The sequence below is a fragment of the Dipodomys merriami genome, unplaced genomic scaffold, assembly GCF_024711535.1.
Source record: "Dipodomys merriami isolate MVZ:Mamm:240054 unplaced genomic scaffold, mDipMer1.0.p SCAF_271, whole genome shotgun sequence".
Lineage (NCBI taxonomy): Eukaryota > Metazoa > Chordata > Mammalia > Rodentia > Heteromyidae > Dipodomys > Dipodomys merriami.
The window spans coordinates 858,747-874,064 of record NW_027204171.1 but is presented as its reverse complement, the minus strand read 5'-3'; the positions used below and the strand labels follow the sequence as shown (position 1 = coordinate 874,064).

The 15,318-nt window shown below is 60.7% G+C and overlaps 1 protein-coding gene across 2 annotated transcripts in view; it reads left to right on the top strand.

Moving 5' to 3' along the window:
- Unc5a (unc-5 netrin receptor A) overlaps positions 1-15,318 on the top strand; it is a 54,738-nt gene that overhangs the window by 31,987 nt on the left and 7,433 nt on the right. Inside the window, exons 2-8 of one of the 2 annotated variants that reach the window (XM_070036509.1) lie at positions 7,686-7,907; positions 11,159-11,302; positions 11,804-11,907; positions 12,052-12,232; positions 12,863-13,030; positions 13,476-13,640; positions 15,061-15,249. In XM_070036509.1, coding sequence (XP_069892610.1) covers positions 7,686-7,907; positions 11,159-11,302; positions 11,804-11,907; positions 12,052-12,232; positions 12,863-13,030; positions 13,476-13,640; positions 15,061-15,249 — 1,173 coding nt within the window. The remainder of the gene's footprint in view (positions 1-7,685; positions 7,908-11,158; positions 11,303-11,803; positions 11,908-12,051; positions 12,233-12,862; positions 13,031-13,475; positions 13,641-15,060; positions 15,250-15,318) is intronic. The other variant, XM_070036510.1, reaches the window with a different exon arrangement.

The window sequence follows — 15,318 nt, the reverse complement described above, 5'->3', positions numbered from 1 at the left end:
CTCCCTCCCACCCTACTTCCTTCCTTCCCTCCATTCCTTCCTTCCCTCCCTCTCTCCCTCCCACCATCCTTCCTTTCTTTCCTCCTTCCCTCCTTACTTCCCTCCCTCCCTCCCACCCTACTTCTTTCCTCCCCTCCATCCTTCCTTCCCTCCATCCTTTCTTCCCTCCTTCCTCCTTCTTTCCCTCCCACCCTCCTTCCTCCTTCCCTCCTTCCTTTCTTCCCTCCATCCATCCATCCTTCCTTCTTTCCTTCCCTCTCTCCCTCCCATCATCCTTCCTTTCTTCCCTCCTTCCCTCCATTCTTCCCTCCCTCCCTCCCACCCTACTTCCTTCCTTCCCTCCTTCCTTCCTTCCCTCCTTCCCTCCTTCCTTCCCTCCTTCCCTCCTTCCATCCCTCCCACCCTCCTTCTTTCCTTCCCTCCCTCCCACCTTCCCTCCCTCCCTCCTTCTTACCCTCCCTCCCACCTTCCCTCCTTCCTTCCCTCTTTCCTTCCTTCCTTCTTTCCTTCCTTCCCTCCTTCCTTCCTTCCTTCCTTCCCTCTTTCCTTCCTTCCTTCCTTCCTTCCTTCCCTCTTTCCTTCCTTCCTTCCTTCTCTCTTTCCTTCCTTCCTTCCTTCTTTCCTTCCTTCCTTCCTTCCTTCCTTCCTTCCTTCCTTCCCTCCTTCCTTCCTTCCTTCCTTCCTTCCTTCTTTCCTTCCTTCCTTCCTTCCTTCCTTCCTTCCCTCCTTCCCTCCTTCCTCCCACCCCCCCCCCACTTCTCCCTGGGCTCTGTGACCACATAATTACCCTGGATTCCATTCTATTTAATTGCAGCTTATTAAATTCTAACCAGCCAATTATCAGCCACAATTACAGCTTAATTCAGGGACACAATAGCTATTTTATCGTTTGTTAATCAAATGCTTATTTAGCCCTCTGCTTTATTAACTATTTCTGTGGCCTGAGGTGAAGCCCCTGGGCGGGAAGGAGGGGCCTGCGTGGGGCCCCCCAGGAGCCTGCCCCCCTCCCCCCCACGCACACTCACTCACAGCTCGCTCTGGGACAGCCTCTGGGCCACCTCTAGGGCTAGACGTGGGGACTGTTAGTGACAGCAAAGGTCTGGCTCCCGGTGCGCATGCCCGGACGGGGCAGTCCAGCCAGGTTTGTCTGCCGGTGCAGCTGGGACGTTCACTGAGCACCTACTACATGCCCGTGCAGGTGCTGGGATTCTAGTACTGGACAGACAGAGGCAGCCCCCGAGCCACAGCGGTCCGGGGACGAGTTCAGAGCTCAGATCCCTCTGACTGCGGGATCTGCAGGAGCAGAGGGAGGCCAGAGCACGTGCAAAGGCCCTGTGGTGGGACCTGGAGAAGGAGCAGAGGGGGGGGGAGGGGGGGAATGGCACGTGACAGCTCTTTGGCAGAAGCCCGCGCTGTCCTCGGTGGGCAGGTCCTGCGCCGGACAGCCAGAGGCGGTTGGAAGGAAGCCCAGCACCCGCCACACAACACGGCTGGCCGGGCTGGGCAGCAGCTGGTAGCACCGTGACCCGGCCGTGCACTGCACTCGGCGTCCTCTGTGTGTCTTTCAGATGCCCGTGTGCGTCCTGCCCACCGGGGCCGGCTGGGGAAGGGGGGGGGGGCCCACCTTCCGGGAGGGGGGAGGGGGCATGGCGGGGACGGATGGCTGGCAGGCGGACATTTGGTCCTGTGGGGGTGGGGTCAGCAGGGGTCACCCCCGATCCCCAGCGAGGGAGGCTGAGATCTGAGGATCGCGGTTCAAAGCCAGCCCGGGCAGGAAAGTCCGTGAGAGTCTTCAGTGAACCACCAGAACAGTGGACGTGCACTAACTTTGATCAAAGAGCTCAGGGACAGCCTCTAGGCCCTGAGTTCAAGTCCTAGGACCAATAACAACAACCACAAAGTCAGGGCTTCATGGCTGGCCTCCACCTGGGGCGACTTCCACCTCACCAGGCACTGACCAGCTCCCACGCCACGCACTCGCGTTTCCCCACTCCCTCCTCCTCCTCCCCTCTCTCTCTCTCTCTTTCTCTCTCTCCTCTCTCCCAGTCCTGTGTTCCTGTGTCTATTACAGCGTGCTAGCTCCCTCTGCACAAAGGTAGCCATGTTTTATAAATAACAAGTCCCAAGCCGGGCGCCGGTGCTCACGCCTGTAATCCCAGCTACTCAGGAGGCTGAGATCTGAGGATCAGGGTTTGAAGCCAGCTGGGGCCTTAGGAAAGTCTCCAGGAGACTTTCTTTATCTTCAATGAACCACCAGAAAACCAGAAGTGGAGTTGTGGCTCAAGTGGTAGGTAGAGCAGCCAGCCTGGGGCACAAAAGCTCAGGGACACGGGCCAAAGTCCTGAGTTCGAGCCCCAGCACAGGCACAAAGATAACTAACATAACTATGCAGGCTGCATCTCGGGCAGCCAGATGGCTTGAACTCAGGGCCTGGGCGCTGTCCCTCAGCTCTTCAGCTCAAGGTGAGCGCTCTACCCCTTGAGCCACAGCGCCACTTCTGATTTTCTGGTGGTTCATGGGAGATCAGAGTCTCACAGACTTTCCTGCCCGGGCTGGCTTTGAACCACGATCCTCAGATCTCAGCCTCTTAGGATGACAGGTGTCAGCCACTGGTGCCTGGCTAGGGGGTCTGTTCCTTTTCCAGAAACGAGGTTCAGTATTCATTCAACAAGCAGCTCTCGGGGTTCTTGTTTTGCGTCCGGCACTGGCCAGGCTGGGGGTGACTGGGAGCCGCCCCAGCTCTCGAGGCCCTGGGGGACACAGTCGGATCCGGTGATGGTGCGGCTCTTGTTTCTTTTAGGAGCTTGGGGAAGGGCGGTGGGCTCTGCGCGGTGGTCAGGGAGGGCTTCCTGGAGGAAGGGCCCTGCAGGGCAAGGAACTCACCCAGGCAGGGAGAAGGTGGGCAAGAAGATGGACAGGAAGAAAGGGTTCTAACTCCCCGAATTTCCCCTTGAGAAGGAATCGGTCAGCCCGCCGCCCCCTAGTGGGAATTGAGGGGTGCTCTTTCAACCCCAGTTCAAACCCAGGCTTCCTGTTACAGTCCAGAGGAGTTTGGAGCCGATGGGACAAAGCTCTTGAGCTTGGGAGGCTTGTCCCCCCTTCCCCCCTCCTCCTCCCCCAGCTGCTGGAAGGGCAGGCAGCAGATGGCAGGGGGGGATGGGAGGTAGCAGGGATACTAGCACCCCACTGCCAGCAGGAACGGGGTGACACCCTGCCCCCCACCACCCCGGCAGGCAGCCGGGTGGGAGAGGGGGGGACGCAGGAGGCCCCGCTCGGAAAATGCGGCTTCATTAATAGCCTGATTAATCACACCTCATATATTCATGGTGCTTTTAAAAATAAAACATTTGAAGGCACAGTTCACACCCGCCCTGGCCTCCGCGTTGAGGGGGGCAGGCCTCTTCTCCCCCCCTGCACACACTCACACACACACACACACTCACACACACGCACACACACTCACACACACGCACACACACTCACACACACGCACACACACTCTCACACACACACACACACACACACACACTCACACACACACACACACTCACACACTCACACACACACACGCACACACACACACTCACACACACACACACTCACACACACACACACACTCACACACACACACACACACACTCACACACACACTCACACACACACACTCACACACACACACTCACACACTCACACACACACACACACACACACACACTCACACACACGCACACACACACAGCCTGGGGTGAATGCAGGGCTCAGGCCCATCTGGAGTTCTAGGAGTCACTCAGCCAACAGTCCGGGGTCCCCTCCCTCTGCCCTCCTCCTTCTCTGTAGCTGACACCCCGCTGACCCCCAGCCTCAATCTGAGTCCCTGTGGGGCAGCCAGGCCTTGTCCTGGGGACAGGAAAGCCTGGCCAGGGGGAGGGGCCTCTGGGGCCTGGGGAGGGGCTTCTGGGGCCTGGGGGAGGAGCCTCTGGGGGCCTGGGGGAGGAGCCTCTGGGGCCTGGGGGAGGGGCCTCTGAGACCTGGGGAGGAGCCTCTGGGGCCTGGGGGAGGGGCCTCTGAGACCTGGGGAGGAGCCTCTGGGGCCTGGGGGAGGGGCCTCTGGAGACCTGGGGAGGAGCCTCTGGGGCCTGGGGGAGGGGCCTCTGGGGCCTGGGGGAGGGGCCTCTGGGGCCTGGGGGAGGAGCCTCTGGGGTCTGGGGGAGGAGCCTCTGGGGCCTGGGGAGGGGCTTCTGGGGCCTGGGGGAGGAGCCTCTGGAGACCTGGGGGAGGAGCCTCTGGGGCCTGGGGGAGGAGCCTCTGGGGCCTGGGGGAGGGGCCTCTGGGGCCTGGGGTGGAGCCTCTGGGGCCTGGGGAGGGGCCTCTGGAGCCTGAGGGTGGAGCCTCTGGGACCTGGGGGAGGAGCCTCTGGGACCTGGGGGAGGAGCCTCTGGAGACCTGGGGGAGGAGCCTCTGGGGCCTGGGGGAGGAGCCTCTGGGGCCTGGGGGAGGGGCCTCTGGGGCCTGGGGGAGGAGCCTCTGGAGCCTGGGGAGGGGCTTCTGGGGCCTGGGGGAGGAGCCTCTGGAGCCTGGGGAGGGGCTTCTGGGGCCTGGGGGAGGAGCCTCTGGGGGTCTGGGGGAGGGGCTTCTGGGGCCTGAGGGTGGAGCCTCTGGAGCCTGGGGAGGGGCCTCTGGGGGCCTGGGGGAGGGGCCTCTGGGGGCCTGGGGGAGGGGCCTCTGGGGGCCTGGGGGAGGAGCCTCTGGGGCCTGGGGGAGGGGCCTCTGGGGGCCTGGGGGAGGGGCCTCTGGGGCCTGGGGGAGGAGCCTCTGGGGCCTGGGGGAGGAGCCTCTGGGGCCTGGGGGTGGAGCCTCTGGGGCCTGAGGGTGGAGCCTCTGGGGGCCTGGGGAGGGGCCTCTGGGGCCTGAGGGTGGAGCCTCTGGGGGTCTGGGGGAGGAGCCTCTGGGGGCCTGGGGGAGGAGCCTCTGGGGCCTGAGGGTGGAGCCTCTGGGGGCCTGGGGGAGGGGCCTCTGGGGGCCTGGGGGAGGAGCCTCTGGGGCCTGGGGAGGGGCCTCTGGGGGCCTGGGGGAGGGGCCTCTGGGGTCTGGGGGAGGAGCCTCTGGGGTCTGGGGGTGGAGCCTCTGGGGCCGGGGGAGGAGCCTCTGGGGTCTGGGGGAGGAGCCTCTGGGGGCCTGGGGTTGAGTGAGCCTCTTGCTCACTGGTCTCACAGGCCCTGCACCTGTGTCCCCCGCCCCCCAAGGCCTAGGAACCATCTGCAGCCAGTGCCCAGCGTGGCCCTCAGAAGCCCGGAGGCCCGAGTGGGAAGCACCCCACTCCCAGGGCCCAGGGGTAAGCAGCCTGGAGCTGGGGTCCAGCAAGGCAATCAGGTGGTAGAGATGGACGCCACGGCCGCCCCTGCAGCTCCCGGAGTGACAGCTACATGAGTAGAAGGGGGGAGCAAGTGTCTTGGGGACCTCAGATCATCGGGCGCTGAGTCCAGGACTCATGGCAACGAGGCGATCGCCCATCCCCGTGCCCTGGACGGGGTGAGACCCCAGGTTCGGATGACCGAGCTCGGGCCGCGCAGCTGCTGACCGCAGGGCAGAGGCCACCAAGCAACGCCACCATCGCCACCACCCCGTGGCCATAGGTCGTCCTTGCTAGAGGGCACGGCCTGGAGGGGGCCCCGGGGGGGTGCCCCCACCAGATAGTTGGGGGGGGTCACACCAGCGTGGCCTGACTGAGGCCCTGGAGAAGCGAGCTGTGTCCTTGGTCACAGAACATTTCTTTTTCATTAGCAGTTAAATGCAGACATGCGGCTGGCCAGGGTTCAGCGGGGCGGCGGACGCGAGCATCGCCCCATGTTGCTGATGGATAGCGGGGTGGGGGAGTGGTCCCCTATTCCCTGCCTCACCCCACCCCCAGCTGGGGGGACACCCAGCCTTCCCTCTGCAGCCTGGCATGTGCCAGGGGGGAAGCGTCTGAAATGCCCTGTCCCCCGTCCTCCCCCCCTCTGGGCAGCCCTGGCATCCACTGGGAGGCTGGGGCTTGCCCAGGTGCATGCCCAGAGCAGCCTAGACTGTGCCAGCCAGAGCCCCGCTGCCAGCCCTGCTCCCTTCATTCTCCAGCAAGCAGGATTTAACCTCACCTTTCCTGATCCCAGAGCTGGGGGCTCCTGAGAGGGAGGGGGAGCAAATATGGTGGATGGGGGGGTTTGCAGTGGATCATAAGTGCCTGGCATCCCCAGAGGCCCTGGGTTCAGTCCGTGGCATTGTGTGGGCACACGCGTCCTCGCTGCAAGATTCTAGATGGTTCTCCACCAACCCCACTTGCCTTCCTTCGTCTTCCCGATCTGGATGTGATTCCGGGGAGGGTGGGCGAGCCTGGGTGAGAGAGAGAGATGCCTCCATTTTCCCAGGCATTGCGCATCCTTGGCACCCCTTTCTGGAGCTGTGGGGGAGAAGTCCCGCAAGGAGACAGGACACGGAAAACATGCAGCCTGCTCAGGAGCTGCAGGGGAGGGAGCTGGAGGCGGGGGGGGGGGGGAGGGAGGGAGCCGTTGGGCACAAACACGCTCTGTACCCACAAAGAGCTGGCCTTCCACACGCGCATGCGTGTGTGTGTGTGCGTGTGTGCAGGTACTAGGACTTGAACTTGTGGCCTGAGCTTTTTCTCCCAAGGCTGGTGCTCCCCTACTTGAACCATACCTGCACTTCTGGCTTTTTTGGGTTTTTTCGTGGTTCATTAGAGATCAGAGTCTCGCGGACTTTCCTGCCCGGGCTGGCTTTGAACTGCGATCCTCAGATCTCAGCCTCCTGAGTAGCTGGGATGACAGGCGTGAGCCCCTGGCGCCTGGCTCCACATGGGCTTTAGACAGAAGGAAGAGGGGGTACCTCTGGACTCCCCTATGGAGCAGACCAGATGGGGGGGGGTCTCAGAAAGCCCTGTTTGGAGGCATCTCTCCTCTTTCTGCCCATCTTCTTGTTGTGTGCCAGTTGATGGGGCTCACTGCTGCCCTGGGGGGAGGGGGCTGTTTGGTGTGTGGCAGGGGGGAGGGGGGAGGGGTAGTGTCAGAGCTAAGCCCTCCCACCCCCTCAGGGATCTTGATGGCAGGCAGATGGCAGACGTGTCAGACAGCCCTGGGGTTTACCTCTGCCAGTGCCTCAGAGCCAATTACCTGTGTAATTAGCAACAAATGCCTTTGTGGGATAGTTGTGGGTTTTGGTTAAAATGAGAAGGAAACCCGTGTTCAGATCTCTCGACGAGGGAGAAAGCCATCCGGGCCCCTGGGACTCCCATCCTGGAACCCACGCAGCTGCTTTACCTCCTGTGCATGCGTGCATGTGTGTGTGTGTGTGTGTGTGTGTGTGTGTGTGTGTGCATGCACACACATACGTGTCAGCACTACATGCACACACATGCACATACGTGTCAGTACCAGAGTTTAAAGTCAGGGCCTGGCTCAAGCCACAGCCCCACTTCTGGTTTTCTGAATGGATCAGGGGAGATCAGAGTCTCACGGACTTTCCTGCCCGGGCTGGCTTTGAACCGCGATCCTCAGATCTCAGCCTCCTGAGTGGCTAGGATGACAGGCGTGAGCCACGGGCACCCGGCTTCAAGCTGGACTTTCCTTACTCCGCCCGCTCTGGCAGCCCCTGGGGAGGGCCTGCTCCTCACCCCCGGCCTCTGCCCCCCGCTCCAGGTGCCCAGCAGAGTGCCACAGTGGCCAATCCAGTTCCTGGCGCCGGCCTGGATCTGCTTCCTCACTTCTTGGTGGAGCCCGAGGACGTGTACATTGTCAAGAACAAGCCGGTGCTGCTGGTGTGCAAGGCCCTGCCCGCCACGCAGATCTTCTTCAAGTGTAACGGGGAGTGGGTGCGGCAGGTGGATCACGTGATCGAGCGCAGCACAGACGGAGGCAGCGGTGAGGATGGGGGGGCGGGGGGCGGGGGGGGGCGGCGGACAGGGACCAAAGGCCCCAACTGGGCAGGGCAGGGCCAGGGACATGGGAGAGAGAGGTGGGCCCTGGTGGAGGCTGAGATCTGAGGATCGTGGTTCAAAGCCAGCCCGAGCAGGAAAGTCTGGGAGACTCTGATCTCCAAGGAACCACCAAAAAGCCAGAAGCAGAGATGTGGCTCGAGTGGTAGAGCGCTTCGCCTTGCGTGAACAAGTTCAGGGACAGCGCCTAGGCCCTGAGTTCAAGCCCCAGGACTGGTACCAAAAGTAATAATCATAAAGGAGTGGAGGTTAGATCCCCTGCAGGCCGGAAGCCCGGAGATGGCCCAGGCCCAGCTGAGCTTCATTTGTGCCTCTATTTCCCACCCAATGACTGTCGGGGGGGGGGGTTAGAGCCACTTTTGACACCTCAGAAGTCATCTCCCACTGGGGAAGGAAGGACAGATAAAGAGGCAACTGTTGCTTGAAGCCTGTGACTTTGAAGACCTAACCCTGGAACCTTCCAGAAGGCTCCAGTCTAACCTTCCTTGTCCTGTGCCTGGTCTGCCTGAGCGGCTCCTTAACCCATACTCCCTGAGGGTGCTCCACCCTGCTCCCCGCAAGCAGAGAAGTCACCCACAGACGTGCGGTGTCCCTGGGCCTCCCCCGCCCTGGGCCTCCATCCTTCGGCCTCCAGGGCCAGCACAATGGCCCTGATTTCCTGCCCCAGAGCCACATTGAGCTTTGAGGCACGGAGATCTGCAGAGATCCGCCCGCATCTGCCTGTTGGTGAAGGGTAAGGGGGGAGCAGAAAAGACACCCCCAGAAGACAAGCACCCCCTCTTACTTCATTCCCCATCCTGGAGGCTGGAAAAGCCACAGAAGCTTGAGATGCATGAAAGCTGGCATTAGCGTCTGGTCCGGGAGGATAATTTATTGTGTATTAAACTAACTCAATTAGTTATTCAAATCAGATTGAGGTGAGAACCGGAGGTGCAGCTTGGTCCCAGAGCGCCCCCCTTTCCCCCGTCAACCTCCCGCCTTCCAGAAACACCCAGCAGCCCCCCCATCCCCCACCGTGGCACACCCACATGCCCTGTGCATTGGTGCGCGCGCATGCTCCAGGCAGGCTGGGGTCAGTCCCTGATGACCTCCAGGGCCTGCTTGGAGCACCAGTGTCCTAGATGAACCTGGCCCTGACCTTGGCTGTGGGAAGAGGTGGCCACTGGGACAGAAGAAGGGGAGAAACAAAGGGAAATCAAAAGAACACTTTAGAGCCGTGTGCCAGTGGCTCACGCCTGTCATCCTAGCTACTCAGATCCTAGCTGAGATCTGAGGATCGCAGTTCAAAGCCAGCCTGGGCAGGAAAGGCCATGGCACTCTTATCTCCAATAAACCACCAGAAAACCGGAAGTGGCGCTGTGGCTCAAGTGGTAGAGCGCTCACCTTGAGCTGAAGAGCTGAGGGACAGCGCCCAGGCCCAGAGTTCAAGCCCCACAACCAACCACTAAAGAAAAATGAAAGAAAAACTTAGAGCTTCTGTCCCCAAGTTGAGTGGCCTGGCTGGTGTGTGTGATGATCAAGGGAGGACCAAGCGAAGGCCAAATGCCACCAAACACTGCAGAGGACAGAAGGACTGTCCACAGCCCAGTCTACCCTGAGGAAGATTAAGTACCTGGTGGAGAATGTTCTAGAATCTCCCTTCATCAGTAACTGCCCCTCTCTGCTAAACCCACTCTGGTGAGAAACTCCTCGGTGCCCAGCGCTGAGGGGCATGCTCGGACAGTGCCTTAAGAGAGTACAGGGGCAGGAGAATGTTCCAGAACTATGGACACCAGTCCCAGCACTGATCACTCCCAACTCCCCAGTCTGAGGGGCCCCCACTGGTTCTTGGGGGGCAGGATGAATGAGAGAGAGGTGTCTCGGGCCCATCGTGAGATCTGGGGTGCAGGGGGGGGGTCTAGGAAGAGGGGGGCATCGGAGAAATGAAGAGAAAACAGCCGCTGCGCAGCTGCGCTGGCTTCTTCCTCTACCGCGCAGCCCTAATTGAATTTCTCTGTTCACAATGGAAACACATTGGCAGCGGGCCTCCTCTCTCTTTCTGATAAGCCAGTGACCCGAGAGAAATTGGGGTCAGAAGGAGGAGGAATTGGAAGCAAACAGTGTTCACTCACTGCTGGGGACACTGGGTTTGGCTCCAGCCCAGGAGAGGAGAGCTAAGCCTGGTAGCCCCGGCCCCCCCTCCCCCGTGAGCATCATCAGAAGGAGCAGGCCCTGCTGTCTGGATGGGGGGTGGGGAGGGGGGTGGGGATCTGGGGCCGGGCTGCCCCTAGAGGGGGGTCCCTCTAGGACACTCTGGTCGGGCCCAATGGGGTCCTAGGACCTCTTCCTCCCAGCCCAGATCACCAGCCAGCTGTGCTTAGAAACAAGAGCAGGAAAAAACGGGGTCCCCCAAGTAAGATGTCTCCCCCCCCCCCCGCATGTCGGAAGCCGCCAGAAATCTCCAGGGTCTATCATCTGACATAATGACTGTCATTACATGGTGAATGGCTGATTCTCTTACAGCCTGGCAGGACCCACCAAGGGGTCTCTGGGGAGGTGGGCGGGCAGAAGACCCTCCCCCACCATCTAGGACCCCCCCAAAAAAAGCTCCAGAGCTCAGCTTGTCTGCCCCCATCCTTTCTAGCTGGGGTCCTTAAAGGCCAGCACCTGTTACTGAACACCTGTTACTGGCATCCTAGCTACTCAGGAGCTGAGGAGCACGGTTCAAAGCCAGCCAGGGCAGGAAAGTCCCCAGGAGACTCTTTATCTCCCATGAACCACCAGAAAACTGGAAGTGGTGCTGTGGCTCAAGTGGTAGAGCGCCAGCCTTGAGCTGAAGAGCTGAGGGACAGCGCCCAGGAACAGAGTTCAAGCCCCACGACCAACAACAACAAAAAGCTAAACATCGACACTGAGGCCCTGAGTTCAAGCCCCAGGACCGGCACCAAATAAATACATAAGCAATTGAAAATCCCCTTTGAGGACATTTCTGTTGCATTCTGTGACTCCAAGCCTCCAGTGACAGAGTAAATAGCGCTGGACCCCAGGCCCCACACAAATCAGCACCACCTCCAGCTTGCTGGAGGTCCCTGTACTGCCCTGGGTCTGTGGGGGGGGGGGGGGGTTGAGGTCTGGGTTGGGGAGGCTTTGGGTATCATCCGCCTCCTGCTAGACAGCCTTCCCCGCACCCCGCCCCAGGACTGCCGGCCATGGAGGTTCGCATCAACGTGTCCAGGCAGCAGGTGGAGAAGGTGTTCGGGCTGGAGGAATACTGGTGCCAGTGCGTGGCGTGGAGCTCATCAGGCACCACCAAGAGCCAGAAGGCCTACATCCGCATCGCCTGTGAGTCCCAGGCCAGGCCGCTCTGGGGGGAGCAGGGGGGGTGGAGGTAGCCCTGGGGAGGGGCAGCACGCTTGCCCCAGGGGAAAAAAAAAGAGAGGGGCTGGTCAGAAAAACTCCCATAGTTAGCCGGGCGCCGTGGCTCACGCCTGTCATCCCAGCTCCTCGGGAGGCTGAGATCTGAGGATCGTGGTTCAAAGCCAGCCCGGGCAGCAAAGTCCCTGAGACTCTCATCTCCGATGAACCACCAGAAACACGGAAGTGGAGCTGTGGTTCAAGGGGTAGAGCGCTTGCCTTGAGTGGAAGAGCTGAGGGACAACGCCCAGGCCCCAAGTTCAAGCCTCACAACCAACCAAAACAAAAAAAGTCTAGAATTGATGGGCAGAGAAACTAGGGACACTGCCCGTGGGTCACAGCCCCTGAAGGATGGGAGGGGGGGCAGGGTAGGCGGAGGGGAGGGGGAAGCAGCTGGCCAGGCTCATCCGGGAACTCGTGTTCTTCCAGATTTACGCAAGAACTTCGAGCAAGAGCCACTCGCCAAGGAGGTGTCTCTGGAGCAGGGCATCGTGCTGCCCTGCCGTCCACCCGAGGGGATCCCCCCTGCTGAGGTAAGGAGGGGTGCTGCAGTGCCCACTCCACGGACGGTGGGGGGAGGGAGATCCTAGGCCTCAGGTCTCCCCTGAGGGGGGTAGAGCTTGCTCTGCTCTGGGCGGGGCCTGCCTCGCAGTGGCCTGGCTTGTCCCCGCCCCCAGGTGGAATGGCTGCGGAACGAGGACCCGGTGGACCCGTCGCTGGACCCCAACGTGTACATCACCCGGGAGCACAGCCTGGTGGTGCGCCAGGCCCGCCTGGCCGACACGGCCAACTACACCTGCGTCGCCAAGAACATCGTAGCCCGTCGCCGGAGCGCCTCGGCCGCCGTCATCGTCTACGGTGAGACCTGAGGTGACCCCACAAAAACTGAGGGGCCAGGGGTTGGGGGGGGGCGTGGAACAAAGGCCAGGCTCACCCGCTGTGGCCTGAGTAGCAAGGGCCAGCAAAGGGAACACAATGATTCTGGGGGGGACCATAAATCGGGGGGGACACGGAGGGTGGGTATGGGCTGGTGGCGGACGGGGTGTGATGTAGGACACGTGATTGCACACACACACACACACACACACACACACACACACACACACACACACACACAACTCCTGAGTTCCCCGAATGGAAGGCAAGGCCAAAGGATCCCTCCAAAACAGGGAGGGCTGGGCGCTGGTGGCTACGCCTGTCATCCCAGCTATTCAGGAGGCTGAGATCTGAGAATCAGGGTTCGAAGCCAGCCTCGGTAGGAAAGTCCGTGGGAGACTCTCACCTCCAGGAGAAGCCGGAAGTGGCGCTGTGGCTCCAAATGGCGTGCCTGTGCGCTTAGGCCCAGCCCGGCCACCCTGGGCATCTGCTAGGAGAAGGGGCAGACGCTGCCAGGCCCCCCGCTCCGCCCCACACCCCCAGCTCCGGGCTCTCGATCCCCGTCCTCCAGAGCCCCCACTGCCTGACCCCAGTCCTTCTCTATCCGGCCAGTGAACGGTGGGTGGTCGACGTGGACCGAGTGGTCCGTCTGCAGTATCAGCTGCGGGCGCGGCTGGCAGAAACGGAGCCGAAGCTGCACCAACCCGGCGCCTCTCAACGGGGGCGCCTTCTGTGAGGGACAGAATGTCCAGAAAACAGCCTGCGCCACCCTGTGCCCAGGTACCGGCGGCCTCTGCCTCCCGCCTCGTTCCTCACCACGTGCCATCTCCGTGCCCACCAGCCTGTCCCCACCCCGCCATGGCTCCATCACACCTGCTCGGCCCACCCTCCCGCCCCCCAGGAGGGACCCAGTCACAGGGTCTGAAGTGGAGTTGAGGACAGGGTGTAGGGCTGGGCATGAGCTGCAGACACTGCCCGGGCCCTGAGACAAGAAGGGCCCCGGCATCCTCAAGCCTCCTCGCCATTAGCATGCGTCATCGAGGCCAGTGGACACAAGGGGGCGCTAGTGGACGCCCGAGGACGTGCAAACAAGATGGGTCTGGCCTCGAACCCAGGTCCCTGTCCAGCTCATCCTGCTTGGTCCAGTGAGGCCACCCTGGCAGACTTGACTTCCTGATGGCTGACCGCCGCCTCCTCTCTGCCTCTGTGTCTGTGTCTCATCTAGTGGACGGCAACTGGAGTCCGTGGAGTAAGTGGTCAGCCTGCGGGCTGGACTGCACGCACTGGCGGAGACGCGAATGCTCAGACCCCGCGCCCCGCAACGGGGGTGAGGACTGCCAGGGGGTGGATCTGGACACCCGCAACTGTACCAGCGATCTCTGCGTGCACAGTGAGTCCTCTCTGCCTCTGGGGTTCACTTTTATTGGGGGGATGGAGGGCGGGAAGGGGCAGTACTGAGGCCTAAACTCAAGGCCTTTTGCTCTTGGTTAGATGTTTTGGTTTTGGTTTTGCACAAGGTTAATGCTCTACCACCTGAGCCACACCTGAGCCACTTCCGGCTTTTGGGTGGTAAATGGGAGATTAGAGTCTGACGACTCTCCTGCTCCCCCAGCTGGCCTCAAACCTCGATCCTCAGATCTCAGCCTCCCTGAGTAGCTAAGATGACAGGCGTGAGCCACCCGGCCCTGCCCACGCGTGTGCTCACACCTGCCCACCCCTCCTCCCCCTCCTAAGACAGACTCTTACACAACCATCTGCTGGTCCCCCCAGCTCCCTCCTCCATCCCTCATCCCTGATTGGGGGGTTTGTATGCCAGCCTTGTGGGGCTGTTAATTCCAAGGCCATCACTAACAACGATCTCTGTGGGGCGGTTTTGTCTTTCTCTCAAACACACCCTCCTCCATTCTTTCAATTAAAAACCCAATTATCTGTGTCAATTCTTTTCTGATGGACATTTCTTCTGTGATGTAAAAAGCCCTCTAAAATCAATATGGCCTCCAACGAGTGGGCGATTTCCCCATCCCACCCCACCTGCTTCGGCAGGCGAAGAGATACTGACCTGTAAGCACCCCTGGTATATGCATCAGCATGCCATTACTATCACAAAATACCTGAAGTTGGGAATTTGCTAAAGAAAAGAGGTTTGTTTAGCTCACAGGAGTTTTTGTTGTTGTTGTTTTTTGGTCAGTCGTGGGGCTTGAACTCAGGGCCTGGGCACTGTCCCTCAGCTCTTCAGCTCAAGGCGAGCGCTCTACCCCTTGAGCCACAGCGCCACTTCCAGTTTTCTGAGTGTTTCATAGGAGATAAGAGCCTCATGGACTTTCCTGCCCAGGCTGGTTTTGAACCGTGATCCTCAGATCTCAGCCTCCTGAGAAGCTAGGATGACAGGCGTGAGCCACCGGCGCCTAGCTACTTTTTGCTTTTTTTGTGGTTAATTGGAGATAAGAATCTCACAGCCTTTCTTGCCTGGGTTGGCTTCAAACAGAACTTCTCCCATCTCAGCCTCCTGAGTAGCTGGGATTACAGGTGTGAGCTATAGGTACCTGGCTTCATCTCGCTCTTTTATAAGAACCCTCTCACCAGGACCTTCCTGAGTCCCACAAGAACTCCCTTAATCTCTTCTCGGTGACCTAGGAAATCCCACCACCTCTGAGCTTGCCACACTGGGTGCGGAGTCTTCAACGTCCGGATCTTTGCAGAACACTCTCATTTAGGGAATTCTGGGAGCCTGCCCCTCTAGGCATGCCTGGGAAGGCAGTGGGCTCCGCCCCCTGCCCCCTGCCTCTCTCAAGACCCCTCCTCTCCCACAGCTGCTTCCGGCCCTGAGGACGTGGCCCTCTACGTGGGTCTCATTGCCGTGGCCGTGTGCCTTGTCCTGCTCCTGCTGGTTCTCATCCTCGTGTATTGCCGGAAGAAGGAGGGACTGGACTCAGACGTGGCCGACTCTTCTATTCTTACCTCAGGCTTCCAACCCGTCAGCATCAAACCCAGCAAAACTGGTGAGGGGGGGGCCCCCTCAGTCCCAGCCCCCCTGCCCAAGACCCCCCCACACCAAAGGATCACTCCCA